The sequence below is a fragment of the Heloderma suspectum genome, chromosome 4 (assembly GCF_057233095.1).
Source record: "Heloderma suspectum isolate Gila_16-S chromosome 4, 16-S_ref, whole genome shotgun sequence".
NCBI lineage: Eukaryota > Metazoa > Chordata > Lepidosauria > Squamata > Helodermatidae > Heloderma > Heloderma suspectum.
The window spans coordinates 217,504,941-217,532,671 of NC_139461.1; the positions used below are offsets into that span (position 1 = coordinate 217,504,941).

The 27,731-nt window shown below is 42.2% G+C and overlaps 1 protein-coding gene across 2 annotated transcripts in view; it reads right to left on the reverse strand.

The window, feature by feature from the left end:
* Nucleotides 1-27,731, reverse strand: part of LEPR (leptin receptor) — a 93,674-nt gene that overhangs the window by 18,021 nt on the left and 47,922 nt on the right. For both annotated transcript variants that reach the window (XM_084848247.1, XM_084848250.1), the window contains exons 6-13: nucleotides 22,648-22,793; nucleotides 21,670-21,814; nucleotides 13,297-13,590; nucleotides 13,084-13,201; nucleotides 9,646-9,845; nucleotides 6,959-7,107; nucleotides 6,537-6,696; nucleotides 6,354-6,436 (exon numbers count right to left, since the gene is read on the reverse strand). In XM_084848247.1, the coding sequence (XP_084704373.1) occupies nucleotides 6,354-6,436; nucleotides 6,537-6,696; nucleotides 6,959-7,107; nucleotides 9,646-9,845; nucleotides 13,084-13,201; nucleotides 13,297-13,590; nucleotides 21,670-21,814; nucleotides 22,648-22,793 (1,295 nt within the window). The remainder of the gene's footprint in view (nucleotides 1-6,353; nucleotides 6,437-6,536; nucleotides 6,697-6,958; nucleotides 7,108-9,645; nucleotides 9,846-13,083; nucleotides 13,202-13,296; nucleotides 13,591-21,669; nucleotides 21,815-22,647; nucleotides 22,794-27,731) is intronic.

The window sequence follows — 27,731 nt, forward strand, 5'->3', positions numbered from 1 at the left end:
GCTCAGTCTTCTCCCAAAAGTGGGTCTATGAGCCCCCTGGCAAAGGCGAAGTACAGGCTGAAGGGGCAGGATTGCAGCTTGAGATCGATAGGCATATGGTCAAGGAACACCTAATTACTTTGAATGAGTTCAAATCTCCAGGGCCAGATGAACTGCATCCTAGAGTAATAAAGGAACTGGCAGAAGAACTCTCAGAACCGCTGTCTATTCTCTTTGAGAAATCATGGAGGATGGGGGAAGTGCAGTCCATCTGTAAGCACCTTGAAAACAATGCCATGATTACTCGAAGCCAACATGGATTTGTGAAGAACAAACCCTGCCAGACTAATCTGATCTCATTTTTTGATCAAGTAACCTCCCTTGTCCCCTTCATGGATCACTGGGAAAGGAGTACGACAAGGCTGCATATTGTCACCCTGCTTATTTAACTTATATGCAGAGTACATCATGAGAAATGCCGGGTTGGATGAATCAGAGGTCGGAATTAAGATTGCTGGGAGAATTATCAACAACCTCCGATATGCAGATTATACCACCCTAATGGCAGAAAGCGAAGAGGATCTCAAGAGCCTCTTGTTGAGGGTGAAAGAGGAGAGTGCAAAAGCTGGTTTGAAACTCAACATTAAAAAAACTCAGATCATGGCATCTGGCCCTATCACTTCCTGACATATAGAAGGGGAAGAAATGGAAGCAGTGACAGATTTTACTTTCTTGGGCTCCAAGATCACCGCAGACAGTGACTGTAGCCATGAAATTAAAAGACGCTTGCTCCCTGGGAGGAAAGCTATGGCAAACCTAGACAGAGTAGTAAGAAGCAGAGACATCACCTTGCCGACAAAGGTCCGTCTAATCAAAGCTATGGTTTTCCCAGTAGTAATGTATGGCTGTGAGAGCTGGACTATAAGGAAGGCTGAGCGCCGAAGAATTGATGCTTTCGAATAGTGGTGCTGGAGAAGACTCTTACGAGTCCCCTGGACTGCAAGGAGGTCAAATCAGTCCATCCTAAAGGAAATCAACCCTGAGTGCTCATTGGAAGGACAGTTACTGAAGCTGAAGCTGAAATATTTTGGCCACCTAATGCGAAGAGAAAACTCTCTGGAAAAGACCCTGATGCTGGAAAGACTGAAGGCAAAAGGAGAAGGGGACGGCAGAGGATGAGATGGCTAGATAGCATCACCAATGCAATGAATATGAACTTGAGCACGCTCCGGGAGAGAGCGGAGGACAGGAAGGGCTGGCGTGCTATGGTCCATGGGGTCACGAAGAGTCGGACACGACTGAACAACAACAAACCTCCCTTGTGGACTGTGGGAATGCTGTAGACATAATATACCTCGACTTCAGCAAAGCTGTCAACAAAGTGCCCCATGATATCCTGATGAGCAAACTAGCTCAAGGTGGGCTAGATGAAACAACGATCCGGTGGATCCACAGTTGGCTACAGAATCGGACTCAAAAAGTGCTTATCAATGGGATCTTCTCAAACTGGGGAGAGGTAACGAGTGGGGTACCGCAAGGCTCAGTCCTGGGCCCAGTGCTCTTCAACATTTTTATTAATGACTTGGAGGAGGAGGTGCAGGGAATGCTGATCAAATTTGCAGATGACACAAAATTGGGCGGGATAGCTAATACTTTGGAAGACAGAAACAACAGAATGACATTCAATAGAGATAAATGCCAAGTTCTGCACCCAGGAAGAAGAAACCAAATGCATAGCTACAAGATGGGGGATACGTGGCTCAACAACACTACAAGTGAGAAGGATCTTGGAATTGTTGTCGATCACAAGCTGAATATGAGCCAACAATGTGATGTGGCTGCAAAAAAGGCAAATGCTATTTTGGGTCACGAAGAGTCGGACACAACTGAACGACTGAACAACAAAAATAGAAGCATAGCTTCCAAATCCCGGGAAGTACTAGTTCCCCTCTACTCAGCATTGGTTAGGCCTCAACTGGAGTACTGTGTCCAGTTCTGGGCAGCACACTTTAAGAAGGATGCAGACAAACACGAGAGGGTTCAGAGGAGGGCAACAAAGATGATTAGGGGACTGGAAACAAAGCCCTATGAAGAGAGACTGAAAGAACTGGGCATGTTTAGCCTTGAGAAGAGAAAACTGAGGGGAGATATGATAGCGCTCTTCAAGTACTTGAAAGGTTGTCACAGAGAGGAAGGCCAGGATCTCTTCTCCATCATCCCAGAGTGCAGGACACAGAATAATGGGCTCAAGTTACAGGAAGCCAGATTCTGGCTGAACATCAGGAAAAACTTCCTGACAGAGCAATACGACAATGGAACCAATTACCTAGGGAGGTAGTGGGCTCTCCCACACCGGAGGCATTCAAGACAAGGCTGGACAGCCATCTGTCGGGGATGCTCTGACTTGGATTCCTGCATTGAGCAGGGGGTTGGACTCGATGGCCTTGTAGGCCCCTTCCAACCCTACTATTCTATGATTCTATGATACTAACCACCCTAAATAATTTGGTGTCATTAGCAAATTTGGCTACCTCACTCCTAATTCCAGATCATTTATGAACAAATTGAAAAGCATTGGTCCCAATACAGATCCCTGTGGAATCCCACTGTTTACATCCCTACACTGTAGGGATGTACAAAAGTTCCGCCACGGATCTCGGGGAGGCCGAATGCCAGCGCATTCGGCCCCCCGAAATCGGTGGTGGAACGGCCTGCCCCCCCACCCCCCCCGGGATGGGACTTACCTTGGGCGGACCTTCCTGGTGGCGGCGGCGGCTCCGGTGGTGGTGCGGCAGCGGCGGCCGGTCTTCCGACCGGCTGCCGCCGCCGCCATTTCCAGGTTAAAAAAAACAAAAACACAAAAAAAGTGATAGGCTACGTAAAGATTTACATAGCCTATCACGGCTAGATTTTTAAAAAACACCGTGATAGGCTACGTAAATCTTTACGTAGCCTATCACGGCTGACTTAAACAAAAAACAAAAAAAAGTACGTATGCAAATGGTGGCAGCCATGGCTGCTGCCATTTGCGTTCCTTATTTTGGCACATCTTAGTCTACGTAAATCTTTATGTAGACTAAGATGGCGAAAATAAGGGGAACGCAAATAGCGTAGACGCTACGCTATTTGCGTTCCCCTTATTTTTGCCGTCTTAGTCTACGTAAATGTTTACGTAGACTAAGACGTGCCAAAATAAGGAACGCAAATGGCGGTGGCCATGGCCGCCACCATTTGCGTACATGCAGTTTTTTGTTTTTGTTTTTAAATCAGCCATGATAGGCTATGTAAACATTTACGTAGCCTATCACGGCTGACTGCAGGGACGCAAACAGCGGCAGCTATGGCCGCCGCCATTTGCGTCCCTGCTAGCCAGCAGCCGGATGTCTGGCTGCTGGCAGAGCCGGCCGGCGGCTCCGCAGAATCGCTGCGGAGCACAGCCGGCTGGCCAGGATTCCGGGGGGGGGGAGGAACGGAGCGCCTCCCCCCCATCCAGGATTCCGGGGGGAGGGACGGAGCGCCTCCCCCCCACCATCAGCATAATCCTCGAAAGGTAAGTGATTTTCATACATCCCTACTACACTGGGAGAATTTTCTATTTATTTCTACTCTCTGCTTTCTGTTCTTTAACCAGTTACCGATCCATAACAGGACCTCTCCTCTTATTCCATGACTACTAGTTCTGCTCAGGAGTCTTTGGTCAAAAGCCTTTTGAAAGTCTAAGAGTGCAATCCAATGGGGACTTGGAGGCGGCCAATTATCCAATGCAGGGTGGGCGGAGCACAGGGAGGATGTTCTCCTCTGCACTCCGGCCTCCCTGCATTAGTGGCTAGACGGCCAATTTTGGCTGTCTAGATGGAGTGGGTCAGAGCAGGGGTGGGTGGCCAGATGGCGCATAGGAAGCAAAATACTGATGCTTCCGCCGTCCCCGTCCCTCCCTGCTCCAAAAAATGCCCACTTTCCCCCCACTCTGTGCTGCCCTTATGACTGTGGAGCCAGGGACGAACTGTACCTCTCCCTCTTATGAGGTGGGGAGGTGGTTTTCTGGGAACTGACCTCCAAGGTCGGTTCCCAAAAACCAAATAATCCTATGGCTGTCCAGCTGCTGTCTAGCGGCCGTAGGACTGCACTCTAGTAAATAATGTCAAACAGTCAACCCTGTCCACATGTTTACTGACACTCTCAAATAACTCTTAAAGGTTTGTGAAAGAGGACTTACCTTTGTAGAAGCTATGTTGATTTTTTTTCCCAGCAGGGCTTGTCCTTCTATATGCCTACTAATTTTCTCTTTAATAATCCTTTCAATCAATTTACCCGAAACAGACATTAAGCTAACTAACCTGTAATTTCTCAAATTCCCCCCTGGATCTCTTTTTAAAAATTGGTTGTTACATTGGTTAGTCACCAGTCCTGTGGTACAGAGGTTGTTGTTAGGGACATGTAGGGATGTCAGAGAATTCCGCGACGGATCTCGGTGAGGCCGAATGCAAGTGCATTCGGCCCCCAGAAATCCATCTATGGCCGCCACTATTTGCGTTCCTTATTTTTGGCCATCTTAGTCTACGTAATATTTATGTAGACTATTACGGCCAAAATAAATTGGAACGCAAATAGCGTAGCAGGCGCTATTTGCGTTCCCCTTTATTTTCGCCGTAATAGTCTACGTAAATATTTACGTAGACTAAGACGGCCAAAAATAAGGAACGCAAATGGCGGCGGCCGCAGCTGCTGCCATTTGCGTATGCGGTTTTTTGTGTGTTTTTTCCCCAGAGCCCTCCGCAGCCGGAAATCCGGCTGCGGACAGCTCTGGCCTGGGCCTGGCCGGCTGCTCCGCGGAGCTGCCATGGAGCACAGCCAGCCGGTCGAGGATTCCAGGGGGAGGAACGGAGCGCCTCCCCCCCACCACGAAGCAGATCCGCGAAATGGTAAGTGACTTTCGTACATCCCTAGGGACATGTTATATATTTTTGTTAGATCAGCAATTTCACATTGGAGATCTTTAAGAACTCTAGGATGGACAGCATCTGAGCCTGGTGATTTATTAATGTTCAGTTTGTCTTTTTTGCATCTCTTGTCTGTTTGCATATCCTTTGTGTGGGTTGGTGCTCTCTGTTGTTCTCCTCATTTGAGCAAGGCTTCCATTTTTTGCTGGTTCCCTCATTGAAGTTTTCTCTTTCGAAGTCAAATGTGACTGTGTTGGACTTCCTGAGCAGTTTCCCATTTAAATATATATTAAATCTGATAGCACTTTGGTCACTGTTTCCAACTGGTTCAACAAGACTAACAATTGGTTCTTGTACTAGGTCCCTGGCAGCACCATTTAGGATTTAATCCAGGGTTGCCTCCCCTCTGGTTGGTTCCATGACCAACTGTTCTAGGGCAAGTTATTTAGGGCATCAAGAAATTTAACCTGTTTGTCATGACTGGAACATGTCTTTATCCAGTTGATGTGGGGGTAATTGAAGTCACACATTACTGCAATGCTTCCTCATTTGGATGCCTCCCTGATTTTATTTTCCATCCCAAGATCATCCTGAGTGTTCTGGTCTAGGGGACAATAGCATGTTCCTAGTACTAAATTATTTTTGGAACCCAGTATTGTCAGCCGCAGCACTTCTGTAGAGGAGTCTCCCACTTTTAGGTTTTCTAGTCTGCTTGACTCTATGCCCTCTTTGATGTACAGAGTAACGTCTCCTCCAGATGCCCTTACCTGTCCTTCCTATAGAGTTTATATCCAGAGATGACTGTATCCAACTAATTCTGTCCATTTTACCAGATTTCCATTATGCCCACTATATCTAGGTTCTCCTTTAAAATTAGGCATTCCAACTCTCCCATTTTGGCTCAGAGACTTCTAGCACTAGCAGAGAAACACGTATACATGGTGTCCCTCCATGGATGTCTCTGGCATGTGCATCTTCTGCTATGACCCTTAGGCCTCTTCTTAAATAAATTCAATTTTTAACTTGTTAATTACTGTGTTTTGGAACCATTTGCATTAAATGCCCACTGAAACCATTGCTTTGGCTAATATTACCAGATGATACTGATGTTTTCCTTTTATTAATTATTTATTACTGATTTCCTTTTATTTATTTTTAATAAGTGATTTTGATGAGGTATTAAAACTTCAGATGCGGTTGCAGCTGCTTATGATTTTTAAAAGCTATGGGATTTCCTGATACATCACAGAAACCTACTGTAAATATGTGGTTGACTGCCTTTCTAGCAGAAATTATCAGTTTTTTGGATCATATATAGTTCAAAGCCAATCAAGATCTCCAGCAGTCATATCAGAAGAGATACCATGATCATTACAAAAAGCTGAAATAGATTTCTAATATCTCATTTCCCCACCCCTGAACCCACTTGTATACCTTCCAAAATAGAGTCACATTTTTCTGGTTCCTGACACGATCTTCATTAATAGTTCTCCAGAATTCAGGTCCTCTCAAAGGAGCTGAAAATTGTATTTTAAGAAACAAAACAACAGCCTTTTTATTTATACACATTCAATTAAAAACAAAAAAACAAATAAAGCTTATAGGCAGTACACTTACCTTTGATATCCTTAATAACCGTATAGGCAGGTCTGCTCCAATCACTCCAGTAGCCTGCTCCATCAATCATACTGCAGCGTACCTGAACAATGTATACTGCACAGGGATCCTGCACGTCTATACTGGCAGAGCTAACTGATAGAGTAGAAATTTCCTGCATCTGTAGAAAAAATGATGGCTAAACTAATAACAAATAAAGTCAATTCTGAGGGAGAGATTGAGATATTAAGTCTTGAGCAGGCTATCTACTATTTAGTATAAAGGGGCATATCACAAACGTTTATTTTGAGAAACAAACTAAATGCAAGTAAAATTAATAGAATAATACCCAATTAATCCACATATTTCTAGTAGCTGCCAACAGAACACAATTACATGTATTTCAGTGATACATGGACTAATTTGCATTAAATTCACCATACCTTCCAGTTAATTTCTGTCCCATTGGCAGCATACCGAATCTGAAACCGAAGATCATTCTTTGGAAATTCTGGGTTATTCCAGCTCACATTCAGCATCCCCACTTCCCCTGTGATTTCTGCTTTGACACTGGAGGGAGAAAACGGCTTCACTAGAAAGTTAAACAAAAGAGGTTTGACTGGCTTACTGATTAGCAATGAGCTCTGTATAAACTGTATGTTAATTCTCCCCTATTAATTGGCATTACAGCAATATATTTATTTTATTTCTTAGAATTGTATCTTGCTCTTCCCACAATTGTTTTACGCTGGCTTTTTCTGTTATCTTGGTGGTGTGGAAACTGCAGTAGTACCACTCCTTCCCATTTGCCAGGTCCTGGCACAGGAAAAGCCGAAGTTCTTCCCAGACCAGCATCAACTCTTTGAAATGGGGTAAAACTTAATACTGGCATGTGGCTCCTCCCAGGTACCCTTGCACTTCTCATGTTGAGCTGGAAGGAATGCTGCTGCAGCACTTACCATATTGTTGAGGTAGCATAAGAATCCAGCCTAGCCTCTCAACAACCCTGAGGTTGAAGGCTGCAGGCTAGAAAACGCTGACTTGCCCAAGGCTGCATAAGAGTCTTAAGAAAGTAGAGATTTGGAACCTTGGTTGCCATTTCTAAGCCCAACACTCCAGTTGCAACACCATAATATTAGGGAAGGACTGTCACTAAATACCAATAGCACATTACCAAAATTGGATGCAATACAAGACGTATTTAGAAATGATGAATTTGTTTTCAATATCAGTTTTTAAAAGTATGAACAGAGATTGAAATAGCAGCCAGCTAGAAAAATAATTTTGTATTTTAGATTAACTTATTTAAGAATCTAGCTTTTCTCTATGGCTTTCACAACTGAACCTGTTCAGTATCGATGATTAGCAAGAATATGAGTAGAATATGACCTCCAGCAAATAAGAGCTATAAATGATATGTAGCAACATTAGAAAGTATCCATATTCTCATGACAAAGTAGATAAGGGCAGTGGTGTGTATGTATAATGCAAGGGGTCTAATTTTTACATCAAAACTTTCCCTTCCTCTGCCTTACCTCCCCATTCTCCCTTGCTTCAGGCACTTTTCTGCCAGCTAGCTCATGTCCAATACTGATGATGGACTGGGAGAAAAGTCTATTAAAAGCAGGGGAGAAAGGGAAGTTGAAATTCTCAGGTGAACACCCCTTTTGATGTTAAAATTAGGCATCCCTCTTGTCCCGCATTAAAGATAGATGGAGAAGACATCAGAATGACAAATGCAGCTTACCTTGTTATGACCATAGCCACAGCACAGCTGTAGCTGCAAAACCATCCATAAAATGATCAAACAGTGCTATGTGAAGAGGTTTCTCGAGCTTCTAAGATTATATGTGGTTATATATGGCACTTCCTATGTATACATTTAGGGCACAAGCCTATGCGTGTTTAGACAGAAAAAAGTACTACAACTCCCAGCATTCCCCAGCCAGCTGTGCTGTCTAAACATGCATAGGATTGCACCCTTAGTTGATGACAAGCTATCACAAAGAAAAGTAACAAGGATATGGTGGGTGGCAAATGAAAATGAAGATAAGTTACTGAAAATTTCAGTTGGTATTTTAAATGTCTGGTTATTCCATGCCCTGGAGATTTCTAATGGTTCCATATATATTTAATTTTCTTTCAATTTTAATAAAACCAGCTATCACTGGCTACCACACAAGCTCACCTTCATTGACTGAGTAATTAAAGTACTAAAGGGAAATGAATGCTTGGAGAAGAGAAGAGAAAAATAAAAGATAAAGAATTGGGGGGATGGAACACAAAAGCATTTATGTAAGAAGGCAGTAATTATACTTCTGTAATTTACAGACTCTAAATTAAAGTATGAATTGCTGGACAAATCTGAAAAGAAATACTATGGCATTGAAAGTGTGGCAGGAGCTAGAATTCTTATTCTCATTTTCAGTCATACCTTTTGGTGTACTATGAGAATCAAAAGGCTATTTTAGAGTACAATCCTATTTACAGTACAATCCATCCTGGGTACTTGTAAGCTTCCGAACTCGGAGGCTTACAGGTATCCAATGCAGAGCGGGAGGCGCATTCTGCCTCCTGCTCTGCATTTTAGCTAGATGGGCGTTTTTGCCAGTCTAGTGGAGGGGGAGGGACGGAGGCTGGGGATACAGCGTAAGCCATCCTCTTCTTGTCTACTGTCATGCTCCCTTTCCCTCCTTTCGAGCTCACATAGAGGCAGCTGGCACAGTTCTTTCTGTGCCAGCTGCAAGGGGGATGGAGATGAGGATGGGGCAGGGAGCTCTAGCTCCCACGTCCAAGGTTGTAGAGCTGTCTACTACCTCAGTGCTGGGAACTGGAAAAATCTTATGGCCTTCAGATGCTGTCTAGGGGCCATAGGATTGCTCCCTTATAAACTATTCTTCCTTAGCAATGTCATTTGCCACAAGCCACTATAAACTGCTTAGCATGCCCAAGTTCTTTGAAGGAGGTAATGTGCTGTAACTTGTAGGTATGAAAGCACTAACCATGGAGAAGATTAAAATATTTCTCAGCAAAAAAGGATATTTTTCTGATATTTTTTTACAACTAAGGCCCATGAAATGTACAATTCAAATCAGAAAATGATCCATTGTCACAAAAGATTTTCACTTACCTACTTCTTTTGGAAGGATACACACTGGTTGTGATGTAAGTGTCCCCAACGAGTGCTTAATCTCTATCCACATTGTGTATCCAGATAGAAGGTAAAAGGGTTTAAAGATGCATTCATACGAATTATTCTTCTGAGAACGGCATTCTTTTATCTCTGAATGTGAAGGTATGCTAGGCAGACCTGAACAATACACATCATTCCTTAAAAAGACATGAAAGGAATGAGATATACATCCAGAAGTTAACAACATACTGAACATTATCGCTTGACACTTATGTATAAAAGGAATACAGATGAAAAAGTCTGGTGTTAACATACTATTTATTTAGCTATCAATTTATTGAAATTAGTTTTTAAGAATTTATCTCTGCCCACTCAGCTGAAGTGAACTAAATACCATGCATTTCAGAACCAGTCATTTCAAAACTATTCCAGGAACCAGCAACTTTTCTGTAACAATTATAATGAAATAAAACTCTTATATGTAATTATTGTTGACATTAAATAATCTTTTCACCAACATATTTTTTCTGTTGAAAGATGTCATGATGGCAGAGTTACAATAGGGACTTAGGGCGCAATCCTATGGCCGCTAGTCAGCAGCTAGATGGCCATAGGATAGGTCTGTTCCCTGAGGAGCTGTCTGTCAAGAGGGAAGCCCCTTCTTCGTGATAAAATCAGGGAGGGGAGGGGGTGAGAATGCAGACTCACTAGCAGTTGGGACTGATGGCTGGAATTTGTCAGTTAGGAGTAGGTAATTAGCCCGAGAGAAGGTGGTAGATTCGATCTATGCCTGTTTTTAGGGCAAGTCTTTTTTCTGTTTAGACGTGAGTAGGATTGCATGCTTAGTTACGCACATATGCAGTTGTACTACACTGTAAGTGATTCCAGGGTTAGTTAGTTCAGCTAGGGATTGTGGCAACTTTGTTTCTTTTGTTACTGAGCATTTGTTCTGTATGTTGATCCATGTTTTCTATCTGTAAACAATGCCATTTTGCATATTAATAAATAAGTCCCATTTTAAATATTCTGTGGATTGTGTGGGGTGATTTTAGAGATTCCTTCTTCATGGACCTCCCCCATGCTACCGTATCCTTGACTCTGCTTACTGTGGTCAGATTTATAAAGATCAGTGAAATATGGTAAACAGAGAGTTTATAGGTCAGCTGGCTGGGAATGATGGGAGTTACAACTGGGGGTAGTGGCAATGATACTACTTGATACTACTTGGGTTATATTTATAGAGCTCAGAAGACAAGGAAGTTGGTGGACATTACAGTCACCTTAAGGTCAGTGACAGAATGTCCTGGGAGGTAGAAAATATTCTACCAGTTTTGAATATTGCCATTTCTGATGCTAGAATTGTGTCCATTTATTTTGTTGCATAGAAACTGGCCTGTTTGGCCTATGTAGAATGGATTCCTATGTAGGGCATTGCTGGCAAATGATGGCATATATCATCCTGGAAAATGAGCAGGTATATGGACCCCTGATGGTGTGAGTGACATTATTAAGACAGCAATCCTGTGGCCCCTAGACAGTGTCTGAGGGGCCAAAGGATTATTTGGAGTCCCCCCTCCAAGGTTGGAGACAGCACTCCAACCTCAGAAGGGGGAGTTGTAGCTTTGACCCCTCCCCCTTGCAGCTAGCATGGAAAAACCTGCACCAGCTGCTCTCTGAAGCCAGAAAAACAACCTCAGAGACGGGGGAAAGGGGCATTTCACTGGGCAGGGAGGGGAAGAGATTGGAAAGGTGAAGATAGAGCTATCCTGGGGCCTTTCCAGCTTCCTTCCCTCCCACTCTGAAGTGTCAGCTAGATGGGCAAAAAAGCCCATCTAGAGAAAAATGCAGGGCAGGAGGAGGGGGAGGCAAATATTGTCTCCACTGCTCCTTCCGCCCTGCATAGGATGGTCATAGGCCTTCGAATTCGGGGGCTTACGATTATCAAGCATGTAACTGATAGGATTATGCCCTAAGTTAAGTAACAGTGTGAGCAAAACAGATATGGAGGCAAAGTTGGGATCTGGGTCTTTCAGTCTCCCCCACGACACTCTGTCACTGACTTTAAGTTCTTGAACAACTTCAAAAACAGATCTCAACATGATTTCACTGTCTATAGATTTCACTGTCTATACTTTCTGCACTTCATTTCACCCTGACCTCATGGTTTACAATACCTGCTATCCAACCATGTGTGTAAATACATTTGTAACTCAGGATAACACTTCATACATTAAGCTTATGGCATAATAAATTTGTTAGTCTTTAAGACACCACAAAATTCTCTGTGCTTTTAAAAAACAGGTTTCAACTTCTAGCCTCAAGGGAAGTATAAATGTGCAGTCAAAAAATGCCTCAATGTTGAAAAAACATTATTGAATTTCAGTTGCAAAATTTAAATTAATTGATGCAACAAGTAGAGTAGATGGTTTGCTTTAGCTGCTACACTGTAAAATTGCAGTTTTATAAGATTATAGACATCAAGCAATGATGGGCCAGTTCAGACATCACACCAAGATCTTGTCACCTGTAACCATGCCTGCTGAAAAGAGGGAACAATAAGCAGCACTTCCTTGAAGCACAAGGGAAAGATATCAGTGTTTCTTCAAACAACCTGGGCCTAAGCCATTTAGAATTTTCAAACTTAATACTATTGTTTTGATTTAAGCCCAGAAACAAAGTTGGTTACCAGTTCAGCTTCTGAAGAATAGATATTTGAGACGTTCTGCTAGGCTTCTTCAGGAGTTCAGCTGCTGCGTTCTGGACAAGTCTGGTTTCCAGACACTCTACCAAAGGCAACCCTTTATGACTTGAGTCCCATTGAAACCAATGGAAGAAGTTAGTCACAACTAACTTAAGCCTCATTGCTTTCAATTGGGCTTAGTCATGAATAATTTTAGCTTGATTGAAGTCCTTGTGTGAGACCCTACTGAACACAGGATCGGTGATGTTCTCTTAGAAAGCTGATCACTTGTTTAGGAGGGAATGGAGGATAGAGATTTGTCCTGGATTTGGCTCCCTCCTCCAAACAGGTGATCAGCAATGTCCAAGAGGATAGTTCCAATAATATATTCAGTATGGGGAAATATGTTCAGCGGTGTCAGGATTGAAGCCTGCAGTCAATCCCATTCAGCCTGTGTACTGCTATTGAGCTCTAACCAGAGAGGAAACATCAGGGAAGAAGCCAGACCTACAAGAACCACTCAAAACTAAGCCTCCTGACCCCTATAGGTATTTTCAGCTCAGAATTGCTTCTTTGGTCTAAACGAGGGAGGGAGGGAGATTTGGCTCGTCTCACTCAGCCTGTGCCTCACACCTTGTGTCTAATTTTCAAATGAGGTTCCACATTCAATTGGAATATTTCCTTCATAATTTTATACACTTCCATTTTGATAGTAGCAGCTTTTTACAAAATATCACACTAAAACAAACATATACCTGTAGTATCTTAACAGCAAAGTGCTCTCTGAAAGCAGTGGGTCTGCATTGGTGGACCATCTACAAGTCATTTTTTGTAAGTTGCCATATGTTTCACATATGATGTTGATATTAACATCTATTTGAAAGATAGCATTAGTTAATATAAAAACAAAGAGAAAGGATGTACGAGCATTTACAGCTGTTTTATTAAAAAATAAGCAGATATCTTACCTATTATATACAATTCAGCATAACGGTGATTGCATTCCTTGTTTTCATTACAACAGTATAAGGCATTAAAGAGGAATTTCCCTCCAGGTTTCATTGCATTTAAGTTGACCAGGGTAACTTTGGAAATGTAGTCATTCACAAGTGTATATTGAGTCCTAGGGATTTCTTTTGCTAAATTTAACCACCAGACTATCTTCTTGGATGAGATTAATTTGTCTTTGGTTTTATATATACAATAAAAAGAAACATTTGTTCCAACACTTGCTAGGATCTTTGGAGGAAAATACATGACATCTATTAACAAAAAAATGAACAAATAAAACACAAAAGAAACAACAATTATACACTTGCAGAAAAGAAACACATCGCAAATATATGCAATGGAGTAAACTTTCGACAGATACACTTAATGCAAATGATAGTTATTTATAATGGATAAGAACAGTATCCTTTTCTCACTGATTGCAGTGTCTGTGCTACCCACAGTTGTGGGAAGGTAGCTCCTCACCATGAAATGACTTACTTGCCCACTTCTCATCAAAGTAAATGGAATGCCAAATTTAACCCAACACATGGACCCAGTTTGCATGTAATGGTAGCAAATGGTGGGTTAAGTAATTTACCCACTATTTGCAACTGTAACATGTGAATGGGACCATTATGTCAAAATGTGACTCTGCACAGGCCATCATTCATTTTTAAGCTCCCAGGCCAAAAAGCGAGCTAAACATATAACAAAAAAACCTAAAGCATTCTGGAACAAGCTGCAGTAAATTTTAATGGTATGTGTGTGTGTGTTTGTGTCGAGGGCGGGGGCAGAGGGAGAGAAAGAGAATCTTTTTATTAAAAAAAAAACACACCTGAATTTAATTTCCTAAATATTTCAATTATTTTTTGTTAACTTTACACAAATAGAAGTTTAAATACTGAGACTCCACGTGTTTCGGAAGGGGTGGGGACCCAAAATGCTCATTTCTGGAAGGAGGCAGGTCGGCGGAACTCATTTAAGAGAACTCTGTCGACCTGCCGCCTTCCAGAAAAGAGAGTTTCTGCTCGTTTCAGGACTTCCCCTAGGAAGCAGTAAATCCCCCTTGCATAAGTGGTGGGTCCTGCTTGCGCAGCACAACCAGGTAAGTGACAAAAGTCCATACATTTTTCATAGTGCACATCACACTTAGAAAGTAATTAATAATTATAATTGTACACAATAACAGTTATTCTAATCCTTCAGTGAGTGACAAAGCCCAGCCACAGAGTATCTTACCTTGATCACTAATTTACAAAACACTACAATAAAGGGTTTAATATAAAGAGCTAGTTTCCCAGCTACAGCATGGAAACCTTTTAATAAAAGAAATGTCATCTTGCATAGTTCAGAGGGAGTTCCCACAAAATGCTGTCTCTTGTTTAAAGTAATATGCAACATTTGTCCTAAGTACAGACTTGCTAGTTAAAAATGGGTCTGAACGTAATACTAATTAAATGCATAAAATATAACTCTAGTTCTAGCATTTTGTACTTCTGTTAATAATATCCTGAGATAAATGCAAAACAGGTTCACCAACTAGACTAATGGTTTTTCAGTTCTTCTATAGTTTTAGCATAAACATTAGCCATTGAGAGAATAGGCTTATTTGAGTTCCCTGCAGGGAAGAAATTATCCTTCCTAAGGTTGTTGTCATGCTCATCAAAATGTGATATGTGACTACTAAAGTACACATTTGCTGAATATTAATATTTCATCTTGTGTATTAGAGAGACAGCTATCATTTACTACACACAATTTCCTATGAATTTTGTGTGCACAGCCGGAAAGTATTTCTTGTAATATCCTAGCAAGTTTTTTGAGAGGTGGTGGGGTTGGGGTTTGGAAAGCCAACTGCTATAGGCAGTTGAGGCATCAGGAAGGCATCCAAAGGAAGAAGTGTTGTGGTCATGAGTGACCTTAGTTACCCTCACATAGACTGAATAAAGGTGTGTGCAGTGGTTGTGACAAGGAAGTAAAATTTCTTGATGCCCTAAATGACTATGTCCTAGAACAGTTGGTCACAGAACCGACCAGACAGCGGGCAATCCTAGACTTAATCCCAAATGCTGCCACTCAGGATCTAGTGTGTGATGTGAGAATTGTTGAACTGACTGGAAACAGTAACCATAGTGGTATCAAATTTAATTTATGTATTCGTAGAATCACAGAATCATAGAATAGTAGGGTTGGAAGGGGCCTACAAGGCCATCGAGTCCAACCCCCTGCTCAATGCAAGTCAGAGCATCCCTGACAAATGGCTGTCCAGCCTTGTCTTGAAGGCCTCCAGTGTGGGAGAGCCCACCACCTCCCCAGGTAATTGGTTCCATTGTCGTATTGCTCTGATACTCAGGAAGTTTTTCCTGATGTTCAGCAGGAATCTGGCTTCCTGTAACTTGAGCCCATTATTCCGTGTCCTGCACTCTGGGATGATCAAGAAGAGATCCTGGCCTTCTTCTCTGTGACAACCTTTCAAGTACTTGAAGAGTACTATCATATCTCCCCTCAGTCTTCTCTTCTCAAGGCTAAACATGCCCAGTTCTTTCAGTCTCTCTTCATAGGGCTTTGTTTCCAGTCCCCTCATCATCTTTGTTGCCCTCCCCTGAACCCTCTCCAGTTTGTCTGCATCCTTCTTAAAGTGTGGTGCCCAGAACTGGACGCAGTACTCCAGATGAGGCATAACCAGTGCTGAGTAGAGGGGAACTAGTACTTCCCGGGATTTGGAAGCTATGCTTCTATTAATGCAGCCCAAAATAGCATTTGCCTTTTTTGCAGCCACATCACATTGTCGGCTCATACTCAGCTTGTGATCGACAACAATTCCAAGATCCTTCTCGCTTGTAGTGTGGTTGAGCCACGTATCCCCCATCTTGTAACTGTGCATTTGGTTTCTTTTTCCTAGGTGCAGAACTTGGCATTTATCCCTGTTAAATGTCATTCTGTTGTTTTCTGCCCAGCGCTCCAGTCTATCCAGATCACTTTGAATTTTGTTTCTGTCTTCCAAAGTATTAGCTATCCCGCCCAATTTTGTGTCATCTGCAAATGTGATCAGCATTCCCTGCACCTCCTCCTCCAAGTCATTAATAAAAATGTTGAAGAGCACTGGGCCCAGGAATGAGCCCTGCAGTACCCCACTCGTTACCTCTCTCCAGTTTGAGAAGGTCCTATTGATAAGCGCTCTTTGAGTCCGATTCTGTAGCCAACTGTGGATCCACCGGATCATTGTTTCATCTAGCCCACTTTGAGCTAGTTCCCAGGTTCCTCCCTTTTACCCTTTTTGAAGATAGGAACAACATTAGCCCTCCTCCAGTCATCTGGCACTTCCCCCGTCCTCCATGATTGCTCAAAGAGAATAGACAGCGGTTCTGAGAGTTCTTCTGTTGTTGTTGTTCAGTCGTGTCCGACTCTTCGTGACCCCATGGACCATAGCACGCCAGGCCTTCCTGTCCTGCGCTCTCTCCCGGATCGTGCTCAAGTTCATATTCATTGCATCCGTGATGCAGTTCCTTTATGACTCTAGGATGCAGTTCATCTGGCCCTGGAGATTTGAACTCATTCAAAGTAATGAGGTGTTCCTTGACCATATGCCTGTCGATCTCAAGCTGCAATCCTGCCCCTTCAGCCTGTACTTCGCCTTTGCCAGGGGGCTCATAGACCCTCTTTTGGGAGAAGACTGAGCCAAAGTAGGAATTGAGCACCTCTGCCTTTTCTTTGTCATCTGCTATTGTTTTGCCATCCTTATTTAATAGCTGAACCACCATTTCTTTCCTCTGCCTTTTACTATGCACGTAGCTGAAGAAAGCCTTTTTGTTGTTTTTAGCATCCCTTGCTAACCTCAGCTCATTCTCAGCTTTAGCCTTCCTGACGCCATCCCTGCAATTCTGTGCTACCTGCCTGTACTCTTCCTTTGTAGCTTGGCCTTCTTTCCACTTCTTATATGTGTCCTTTTTTGTTTTCAGGTCATCCCTAAGCTTTTTGTGAAGCCACATTGGCTTCTTCTGTTGTCTTCCACCTTTTCTTCTTGTTGGAATTGCTTGTGATTGTGCTTTGAGAATTTCCTTTTTTAAAAGCTCCCACCCATCTTGGACTCCTTTTCTCACTAGCATCGCTTGCCATGGGACCTTACTGATCATTGTTCTGACTTTATCAAGATCAGCTTTCCTAAAATCCAGGGTACGTGTTTGACTACACTCGGCTTTTGCTTCCCTTAGAACCAAGAACTCAAGTACAACATGGTCGCTTTCCCCCAGAGTTCCTGTAACTGCTACTTTATCCACTAAGTCATCTCTGTTGGTTAGGATCAAGTCAAGGATAGCCGATCCTCTAGTTCCTTCCTCTACTTTCTGTAGGAGGAAGTGATCCGCCACACAAGTCAGGAATTTCCTGGAGGGGCCATGTTTTGCAGAATTTGTCTCCCAACAAATATCGGGGAAATTGAAAATATTAGTGGAAAATTGCCAAGGAAATCCAACACAGCCACATTTGTCTTCAGAAGAGGAAATCTCTGTAAAATGAGGGAGCTGGTAAAAAGGAAGTTGAAATGGAAAGTCAAGAGCATCAAATGTTTCCAAAATGCTTTGGGATTACTCAAAACCACAACAAAAGAAGCTCAGGTAGAATGTATACTGCAGGTCAGGAAAACTACCAGAAGTCTAAGAGGTCACAAGCATAGTTAACCAGCAGTGTCAAGGAACTAGAGAAAAGGCTTCAAAAATGGGAAATCTTGCACAAACGTGGAAAACAAATGGGAGCACAAACTTGCACAAAAGAAATGTAAGCAGACAATGGCCTGGAAAAGCCCAGTGGAGTGAAGCTTACTCCCCAACTTAAGCACCAGCTGGAGGAGTGTGCCTCTGACTAGCACCTTTGTCTGTGGGCTGGCTTTGCTCCACCCAGACGTTCCCCAGCTGGGAAAAGCCAAGGAGGGAGAAGCAGGCTCCCCAACCAATAACCCAATGATGTCAGTGGGCACCCACTGACATCACCCAGCCTGCAGGGAGTCTGTGGGGGGCAATCCAGACTCTGGACCCCAAGTGTTTGGCACTCCTGCCTATGAGGAAAGGTTACAACATTTGGGGCTCTTTAGATTAGAAAAATGGTAAGGGGAGACATGATAGAGGTGTATAAAATTATGCATGGTGTGGAGAAAGTGGATAGGAAGACTTCTCCCTCTCTCATAATACTAGTACCTGGGGTCATCCCATGAAGCTGAATGGTGGGAGGTTCAGGAAGTACTTATCACAGAGCACATACTTAAACTATGGAATTTGCTACCACAAGATGGACTGATGGCCACCAATTTGGATGGCTTTAAAGGGGGATTAGATAAATTCATGACGGATAAGGTTATTTATGGCTAATTGTCATGATGGCTATATATTATCTCGAACATCAGGGGCAGTATGCCTCTGTATGCCAGTTGCTGAGATTGTAAGTTGAAGGAAGATTTTGCATTCATGTCCTGATTCTGGGCTTTCGGCTGGCCACTGTGCAAAGAAAATGCTGAACTAGATCTGATCCAGGATGGCTCTTCTTATATTCTTATGCCTACTTTTCAAAACTTTGACATGTCCCCTGCTCATCCAAATTGAATACAGCCTCCAGGCTTTGAACAGGAGGTGAAAAACACTTCCCCATTATCAACACAGGAACTGCATTCACTCCTTCTCCACTCCTGAACTTGATAGCTGGTTGGGAGGAATAGAAGTATCAAAAATGTACCACCTATCCCTCTAAAGCTACTTGCAGAAAGGAAAAGAGGAACGTTCTTCTGTGCACGTGTGTGTGTGTGTGTGTGTGCGCATGCACACGCGCACACACACACACACTGGTGTCTCTAAAGCTGGATCTTATCTTACACTGTCAGACGAGTTAGGCAGCTTCTGCTCCCATCACAATGGGATAATAGCATATCCCATATGGTATCACATATGGAATATTTGGCACATTTTCCCAGTGTGTGTTCCACCACCCTTATCAACTACAGGGAGATCAGTGTGGGTTGTGCATAGGTGCTATGTTGTTGTGGGGATTGGGGTCACTGGGTGTTTCCAGATGAGCAGCTCCTAGTGGACTTGCTATTGACTTTCTACACTATCAGGGGCAAAGAGTTTCTTGTGAGTGTATGTCTTGATATGTCCCATCCATCCACTCCTCTTCTCCCTGCTTTATTTTCCCAATACACTTAGAGAGGCAGGTTGGAGGAGAGAAGAGACTGCTGAGCTCCTGATCAGAGAGTGGCTCTGCTGGTTTTAAAAAGGCAAATTGCTTTCCCACCCTTTCTTGTTTTTTAAAACATTCTTTTCAAAAAATTGCACTTCTTACTGAACCCAGCAAAGGGTCTGTTGCCTATAAAGTGAAGGTGGGGTTTCAACGTATTTATGCTAAAGGAGTAAAAGTCACTCCCTCCTCCCCTGTCTTACCTCACTGCTTCCTGCTGCTTTGAACTGCACTTTTCTCCCTGCTATACTTGAGAAAACTGGACCTCAAATCAACCATTTACAATTAGCTTCTTTTTACAGTTTTTTTTCAAACTCCAGAGCTGAGAGTAACAGGAATCCCTTGCTCCTCCTTCCTCAGAGCACAAAACAGCCCAAACAATGAAAAATAGGAAATGCACAGGAAGTAGTGGAGAAAGGTAAGGCATCTAAATATGTCAGAAAAGAAAAAAGTATTTTCTGGGGAAAATATTAGCTGGGGAATGCTTGGAGTTGTAGGACTTTTTTCTGTCTAAACATGCATAGGATTGTGCCCTTAGTCATGCTTAAGGAATTAGTGTTAAAAGGGGAAAATGAAGCTTAAATAGAGAGGAACACACCAAATTTAATATGAAACTTAATCAGTAGCAGTAAACCAGAAATAATGGTTTAAAGTAATCAATTGCTAAATAGGCCAACTGCTAACATAGATTGTTTAGTTGGGTTGTTCAAATAGAATTTATTTTAAGTCATAATTCCTAGTTTGCACATAACAACATGCCAGGAATTGGCTAAAGTGAAAGAGAATCCTGGGGGGTGTCTCCACTAGTGATTTACTCTGAGCTGGCTGCATGTTGAGGTCATTAGGGATACATGATATTATGGCCATTCAGCAGCCGCCCCGGAGCTTATCAGGGAAAAAACGGATTTCCTGAGACTGCTTAAAGTCTAATTCTTTTTCTTCAGTCAGATTCTCTGTGATATAGTTGTTGTATGACCCAACCCCTGCATTTACCTTGGGTATGGTAGCCCTGCCCAAGGGTGTGCCTTTCACCATGACTTCAGTCAGGTGGGTTTCCTTCCCTGTGAATCCCAGCACAAGCCAATTAGTGTCTACTCAGAAATAACACCCATTGTGCTCAATGAGGCTTGTCTCCCAAATGTGCACATTGGAAGTAATTAATCCCCCCTGCTCCATTACAGCAGTCCAGTGCAGCCCTATGGCTTAGAAAGCTTGGGGCTCCTTATGAGGCTTGTCTCTGAAATGTCTACTCGGAAGTAACTCCCTTTGTGCTGAATGAGGCTTGCTCCTGAAATGCAGGTGCATCTGGAGTTTCAGGGGACAGGATAAAAGGGGGAGAGAGGGAAGGAAGTCTCTCTTATTGGTTGAGCAGCCCCTGCCAGTCAGATGATGTTCACTCCAACCCCCACCAGGAAGTATGTTCTGTGAAGCAATTTTTACTGGTGCAGAGCACTCACTTGTGGATCCCTGCATTGACCAAATTGCACCAAAGCTGATTCCTTTTTAAAAAATCTGGTACTCCTCCATTCATTTCTCCTTCCGTTGTTGTGGCGACATGGACCTGGTTTATTCCTCCTCCCGGTTGTGCAGGAGGAGGAGAGGGGCAAGTGAACACTACAGCCTGGTGCTTTGCACAGGGTCCTTTCTGCTTCTGCATGTAGTGCTAAACTATGGTTTAGCATTACATGAAAACTCAGACTGCAACTCTTTACAAAGGGAAATATTCTCAGCATTATTTTTTGTTATTCTAGAGTTCAGGGGGCAATGTCTTGTACATATTTCCATTTGGAATGCGCTCACAACTTTTCCTATCTAAAATAACACCATTAAAATTTAATTTTAATCATATTTTATAGGATTAGAGGAAGGATAAGCTATGGAATCACAATTTCCTCCAGACTGAAGATCACAAAACTATAGTTGCAAGGATAATTGCAATTATTGTAGTACCTCTTGGAATTATTCAAAGTAAGAAACTTCTTTTTTATTGTAAGATCTTATGCTTATATATATATTGATACATTATACCTTATAAATGGGAATATATTTTTCTAAGCAGGTAAATAAAATATGGTAAAATGCTATGCCTTCCACAGCACTGACTAGTCAGATTTCCACTGAGGATATACCTTGTAGATTCATGTTATAAGGGGTACTCCAATCACTCCAAAGGCCTGATCCATGAAGGCTCTTGCACCGAACTTGAACTACGTATGAAGAATCAATTGGTACATTGCTTATGATCAATGATGTTTCCATGGTAATCTCAACCATCTATTTTTTAAAAAATACAAAAACAAAACAAGTACAAATTAAGTTACTCTCTTGCACCAGTTTAACTTGAAAGAACAAACAGAGAGGCCAAGTCATAAATTGAAACTAATGAAAGTACAAAGTTTTTTTCTGGGTTTTGATATCCATGAGGAGCTTTTCCAGCCCTCCCTTCTAATTCATTCCCTACAGACTCCACAAAGTGATTTTTGGAGTGGTGTGTAATGCTAGGGGGGGAATCAGCAACCCTCTTGTGTGCACACAGAAGTGACTTGGTTTCCGTCCAAAATCATGCTTGCTTAGTGTGTATGTTCAAAATGCATTTAGAGAGTGGGTTTTTGCAGGAACTGGGCCAGTGGTATGTGGTCACATTAAAACGAACATCTACCTGAATCTCACTTTTTAAAAACAACAACTCATGTTTCAATGCCCCTACAGCATAAGTCAATGTATATGCAATCAATCATGATTACGTCTCACTGATATCAAAGCATTTACCTGTTCATTTTAATTCCATTGATTTCAGTAGGACTTCTGCCACAACATTCACTGCCCTTTGCATTCTGGCCATTTCAATAGGATTGCTGTCACAGCATTATCTGGATTGCATTATGGTGTGAGACCATGATTGCTTTCATTCGTTACATAAAAAGTCTGTACCACTCTATCTGTACTCCTAACTATTTGTATGGAGTTACTGATTTTTCAGAGCTTCCCACAAATTAAATCTTCAGGACTGTTTAATCTTAAATAAGGATTTCCCAAACCAGATCTTAGAATTTCTCTTAGACTTACTCAATAGAATAACACCAAATGTAAGAATAAGAAAACCTCACCTGCCAGACACTTTTAGTTGAATTTGCAAAACATTTTACTTCATACTGAAATGGATATGATTTTGATGCTGGCCTAGACCAATAAATCTTTAACTGTCCTTTGTCTGTCATTTCTATTTGTAGATGTAATGGAGGCTCAGGCTTTACTGTAAAACATTATAATAATGTACTTTAAGCATGTGGGGTTACTGTCAAATATCTTAGCCACTAATATTTACATTTTTATTTTATGATAATCTGAGATTAGATAGATAGATAGATAGATAGATAGATATATTACATGCATGCATACCCACAAAGATACAAATAATATTTTAAAATGATGCAGTTAATAACTGAGGCATGCTTTTTAACCCGTGTGTCCTTAAGCTATAAAGGGTATCCTACTTCCCCATGTCCCAGTTCAGCAAAATAACTGCTTTACTGAATTGTGGTTGTGGTCTGTAGAAGTTGTGGAAGCAGCTTGTACAATTTCCAAAAGAAGAAAAAATTCCCCTATCATTCAGCAGGTGAAGCCTTGGAAGAGAGAGGATCCCTATTTGGACTGCAGCCATGAAAAGAGGCCACAGCCAGAGGTTGTGGTAGAGAGGAAGTGGAAACAAAACCAAGGAGCTTCTTTTAAAGATGAAGAGGATGGTAAAAAATGACTTCTTTTTATATGATATAATTTATTCTTAGCTCTCAGAGGAGGGGGAATTAACAACATTTCCTTAATCTTACAACACCCCTGTTACTATTAATTCTAGCTCCAAATATGGGAAATTCTAGTAGGAGGAGCAGTATGTTCGAAATCATCCAGTGACTGTAGGGCTGGACTGAAATCTGAATCCAAGTATTTCAGATAGGACTTACACCCTGGTAAGTGAATAAAGGATTGCAGTCTTAGAACACAATTGTAAGAGATTGCTTAGAACACAATTGTAAGGGACAGACGGTTCCAAAATTGAAGCCCTCTGTCTATCCTATGCCCTACCAGGCAGGATGGGAAGAACAACAGAGGTGAAAATGCTTCCTATTCCTCCTGTCAACTATTTTTAGCTAGACAGGCCTCCGAGCCCATCCAGCTTGCTGCCTTACCTGGGAGCATGGATGGGAATTGAGAAGATTCTGCAGACCCACATCCTCTGTGCAGACCCACATCCTCTCTGTTTTCTCCCCTCCCTGCCCACTGGCACATCCCCTTCCTACGATCCCCGACTCTCTTCTGAGATTGCAACAGCAAGTGGTGGGAGGGACAGTGCAGAGATCCCCATTCAGATTTTTGAGATTGTCTACAGCCAGGGATCATAGCCCAAAACTCAGCACATATTGATTTCCAAGGGCCAAACTACATGTTATATGAAATAAATGATCACAATTTAATGTGTCTGTTATTTCTTTTAAACATCTGCCGCTGGGAGCCCAGTCAGGTTTGAGACAATAGGACTTGCAGAAAAGGGATTTAACTCTCCTGATGGAAATCATGCTCCAAGAGTTTCTATTGGCTTTAATAACAGCTTTGTTCCAGGAGAAATAGCAGCTTCCAGAAATCAGTTCTCAGCAGGACCATGGCACTGGTGGGAGCGAAGTGTTAACCTGATCATGCATTTAACATAATGTGTAATTTGGCTGTTAGTAAATTCTACCTCAAATGCAAAATTTCACAAACAAGGTTCCCTACAAAAAAAATCCTCACACAATTCAAACTTTGACTGACTCAGAAGTGCAGTCCTATATGTGCCTACTCAGAAATAACCCATATCGGGTTCAATAGGGCTTTCTCCCCTGTAAATGAGTATAGGATTAAACCCTTAATACATATAGTCAATGGCTATGGTCCAGCAAACCTATGGTGTGTGCAGGAGCACTCATAAGCAACTGAAGCAAGGAAATGGTGCAAGGAAAACCAATTATATTAAGAGACTGTGGGTGCTTCCAGATGAGGTTTTTATTCTGCAACAGACTTGCCTCATACATGGAATCCTATAGGGGTCCAAACATTGTCTTCCATTACTGTGTTTTCCCACTGCTTCCATCTTTTTACTTATCACAAAATAACCCACTAAGGAGGGAAAGATGAAATAGCTGCACAAAGCATTTGATTAGTAGCATTAGGAGCCATCTGTCTGGAAGCACACTGTTTTACACATGCAAGCTGTTTAACATATAATTGTTCCCATCTATGTACTTCATATTGCACAACTGCCGCTCCCAATGGCTTGCACATACATGGACAAAAAAGCCCAAGCAGCTGTCCTGTGCTCACAGCCTTGTGAATTATGTCCCAAGGCAAGATATTCAGAAGTTGTCCTAGAACAGGGATGGGGAATGTGGGCAGTTGTTAGTGGCCAGATATTAGTGGGTAGTAACTTATCCTCACACATTGGAAAAGCTGCTTGTAAAAATTAGGGGGCCTTCCAGAGTGGGATTTAACATAGCACCCAAGGGCTGTTATAAAGAGAGAAAAATCAGCAACTTCTCCCCTGTAAGCACTTTCAGCTTATATACAGGGCTATTTGAATATCAGCCTGTATTTTTAAAATGCTTCCAAGCCCTACATACTATTTGATGTGAAAAGAAATCCACCTAATGCCAGTTTTAATTCTGTTAGCTAGATGGTGCAGTTTTAAAACACCAGAACACTCAGTGACGTGATTTAAGAGAATCACTGTGTCTTTATTCCTATAATCCCATCATTTTCAAAAAGCATTAACCTAATTTGTAAATAACATGAAATACTCATTCTAAAAGGCTTCAATTAATTTATAAAAAATATAAATTAAGAAAAATGGACTACTGAAATGTTCTGGTCATTGTGGCAAGAATGTTAAAACACGAAACAGTTCAGAAAACGATAAAATGTTTATAAGCAGCTACTTATTCAGCCGGAAAGCAACAAAAACATTAAATGCATTCATCATCTGATTGTACCAATCCCCATGGCTTGATTAAATAGCAGAAATAAAGCTTTCACCTTTTAAAATGTTAAAATTCTAAGTTTAATGCAGCAAGTATCATAATAATAAAGCTGTTAATAAGTAACCCTTAAAACTTGTCCCGAGCCTGAGCTGGAGACATAGAAAACATTTTTCTGTTTTGGTTGAATATTGATACATAAAATGGGGTGGGGATTAGGTTTTATGTTAATTTTTTAAAGGGATGTTTCCCTTTCCAGAAATCTAAGCAGTTTAAAAATCCAAATCAATAAATATTTCTTAGCAAGCAGTAAGCATGATCCAACAAAAGTTAAGCATTTTTACATTGACTGATTTCACATGAGAAGTTCCAGGGTAAAAAAATTGTCATGCAAGAGAAAACTTCAAACAACTGGGTTTTTTTTCATGCAATAGTTTTGGCAGTTTACATCTAACTTCAGATGGATATTTCCCCATGCAAAATGGAAGGCCCATTCTTAATTTTATGCTCACAGCACAGTGGCCACAATTTGGAAAATGCAGCGGTGGCTGTGAGATCTTCACAATTGCCTCACTAAGGGCCAAAACAGAAATTACTTTAAAGAAGTAGCCAGCAGCTACGCATGCTTTCATTTTTACTCTAGAGTAGCACAAGCCCCCTGATCAGGGTTGAGGGGCTTTAAGCCTTTCCCCCACCACACCTCTGGTCCCAATTCAGATCAGGGAGTCCAAGCCTGCAATTTCTATTGCAAAAAAATTATTGATAAAACAAATGGATCACTATTTTGCAATAGAAATTGCAAGTGTCAGGGGCCTAATCTGGATTGGTCCAACAGTGCGGGGGTGGTTAAAACCTCATCTCCCCCACACTGGGGTCCCAGTCCAGAGTGAACACCTGTGCCTACTCTACAGTAAAAATAAAATAAAGGCGTATCTGCTAACTATGACTTTAATGTCTTTTGGATGTGACATTAGCAGTTCCATGTGTTTAAACTACCCCAATAATATTAGCAGGGGTAGGCAACATGGTGCCCACAGACACGAATGTTCCTGCAGATACCTTTCTCAGCAACTTCCGAGGTAACCTCACCCTTCCACTTAATTTTTTTTTAAAAATAACACATTTTCTTACTGGCAGCTGAGATTGCTGTGAAATAGATTTCTGTTGCTGCTGAAAATTGTGGATTCAAAGGAATTCCTTAGGATGTTGGAGCTCAGACCCCCACCTCTGCCTTATATTCTGTATTTGGGGAAGTTTATTTGTCCTTTGCAGCACCTCCCATGGCAACCATTTTGAGGTGGTGCCCAGGACAGCATCTCAAATTACCAAATGTGCCCATGGCTCAAAAAGGTTGCCTACCCTGATACAGAATGACAGGGGTAGGATCTAATACTAAAAGCAATTGTGCCCACATGTGAGGAGACCTCCCCCTGCAGATTACCTTCTGCACTTTCTCTCTCCCAGCCATTATCTTCTCAGCTAAGCTCCGATACCAGAGGTGAAAGCACTTGTAGAGAGGAGAGGAAATAATTACAGGAAGGGTTCTGCGTCCTTTATTCACGTGTCCTTTTTTCTAATGAAGATGTATCTTCTGCCATCTTTTTCTTTGTGATTGGGGCAGTTTGATGTTTAAACACACAAAACTACCACCATCATGTGTAGTTTAGTCCTATGTCAGCATATTTTTAAAAAAGATTACCTGAACCACAAAGCCAGTGAACCCTTTCAGTCAGCTTCCAATGTGGTTGAGAAGCCCCTGTAACTAGGGATGGCGGAGAATTATGCCACGGATTTCAGTGAGGCTGAATGCACTGGCATTCGGCCCCCCGAAACCCATGGCGGAATGGCCTCCCACCCCCTGCCACCCCACGGAATCCCCCCGGGACAAAGCTTACCTGGGGCGGATGCTCTGGTGGCAGTGGCTCTGCTGGCGGCAGCTGGTCTCTCAGCCAGATGCTGCGGCCGCAAATGGCGGCTGTCATAGTAGCCGCCATTTGCGTCCTGCCAGGCTGCCATGATAGGCTACATAAGTATTTACGTAGCCTATCACGGCAAAGAGCAGGGACGCAAACGGTGGCCATGACGCCATTTGCGTCCCTGCTCTTTGCCGTGATAGGCTATGTAAATACTTACGTAGCCTATCACGGCAGCCTGGCAGGATGCAAATTGCAGCTGCTACGATGGCCACC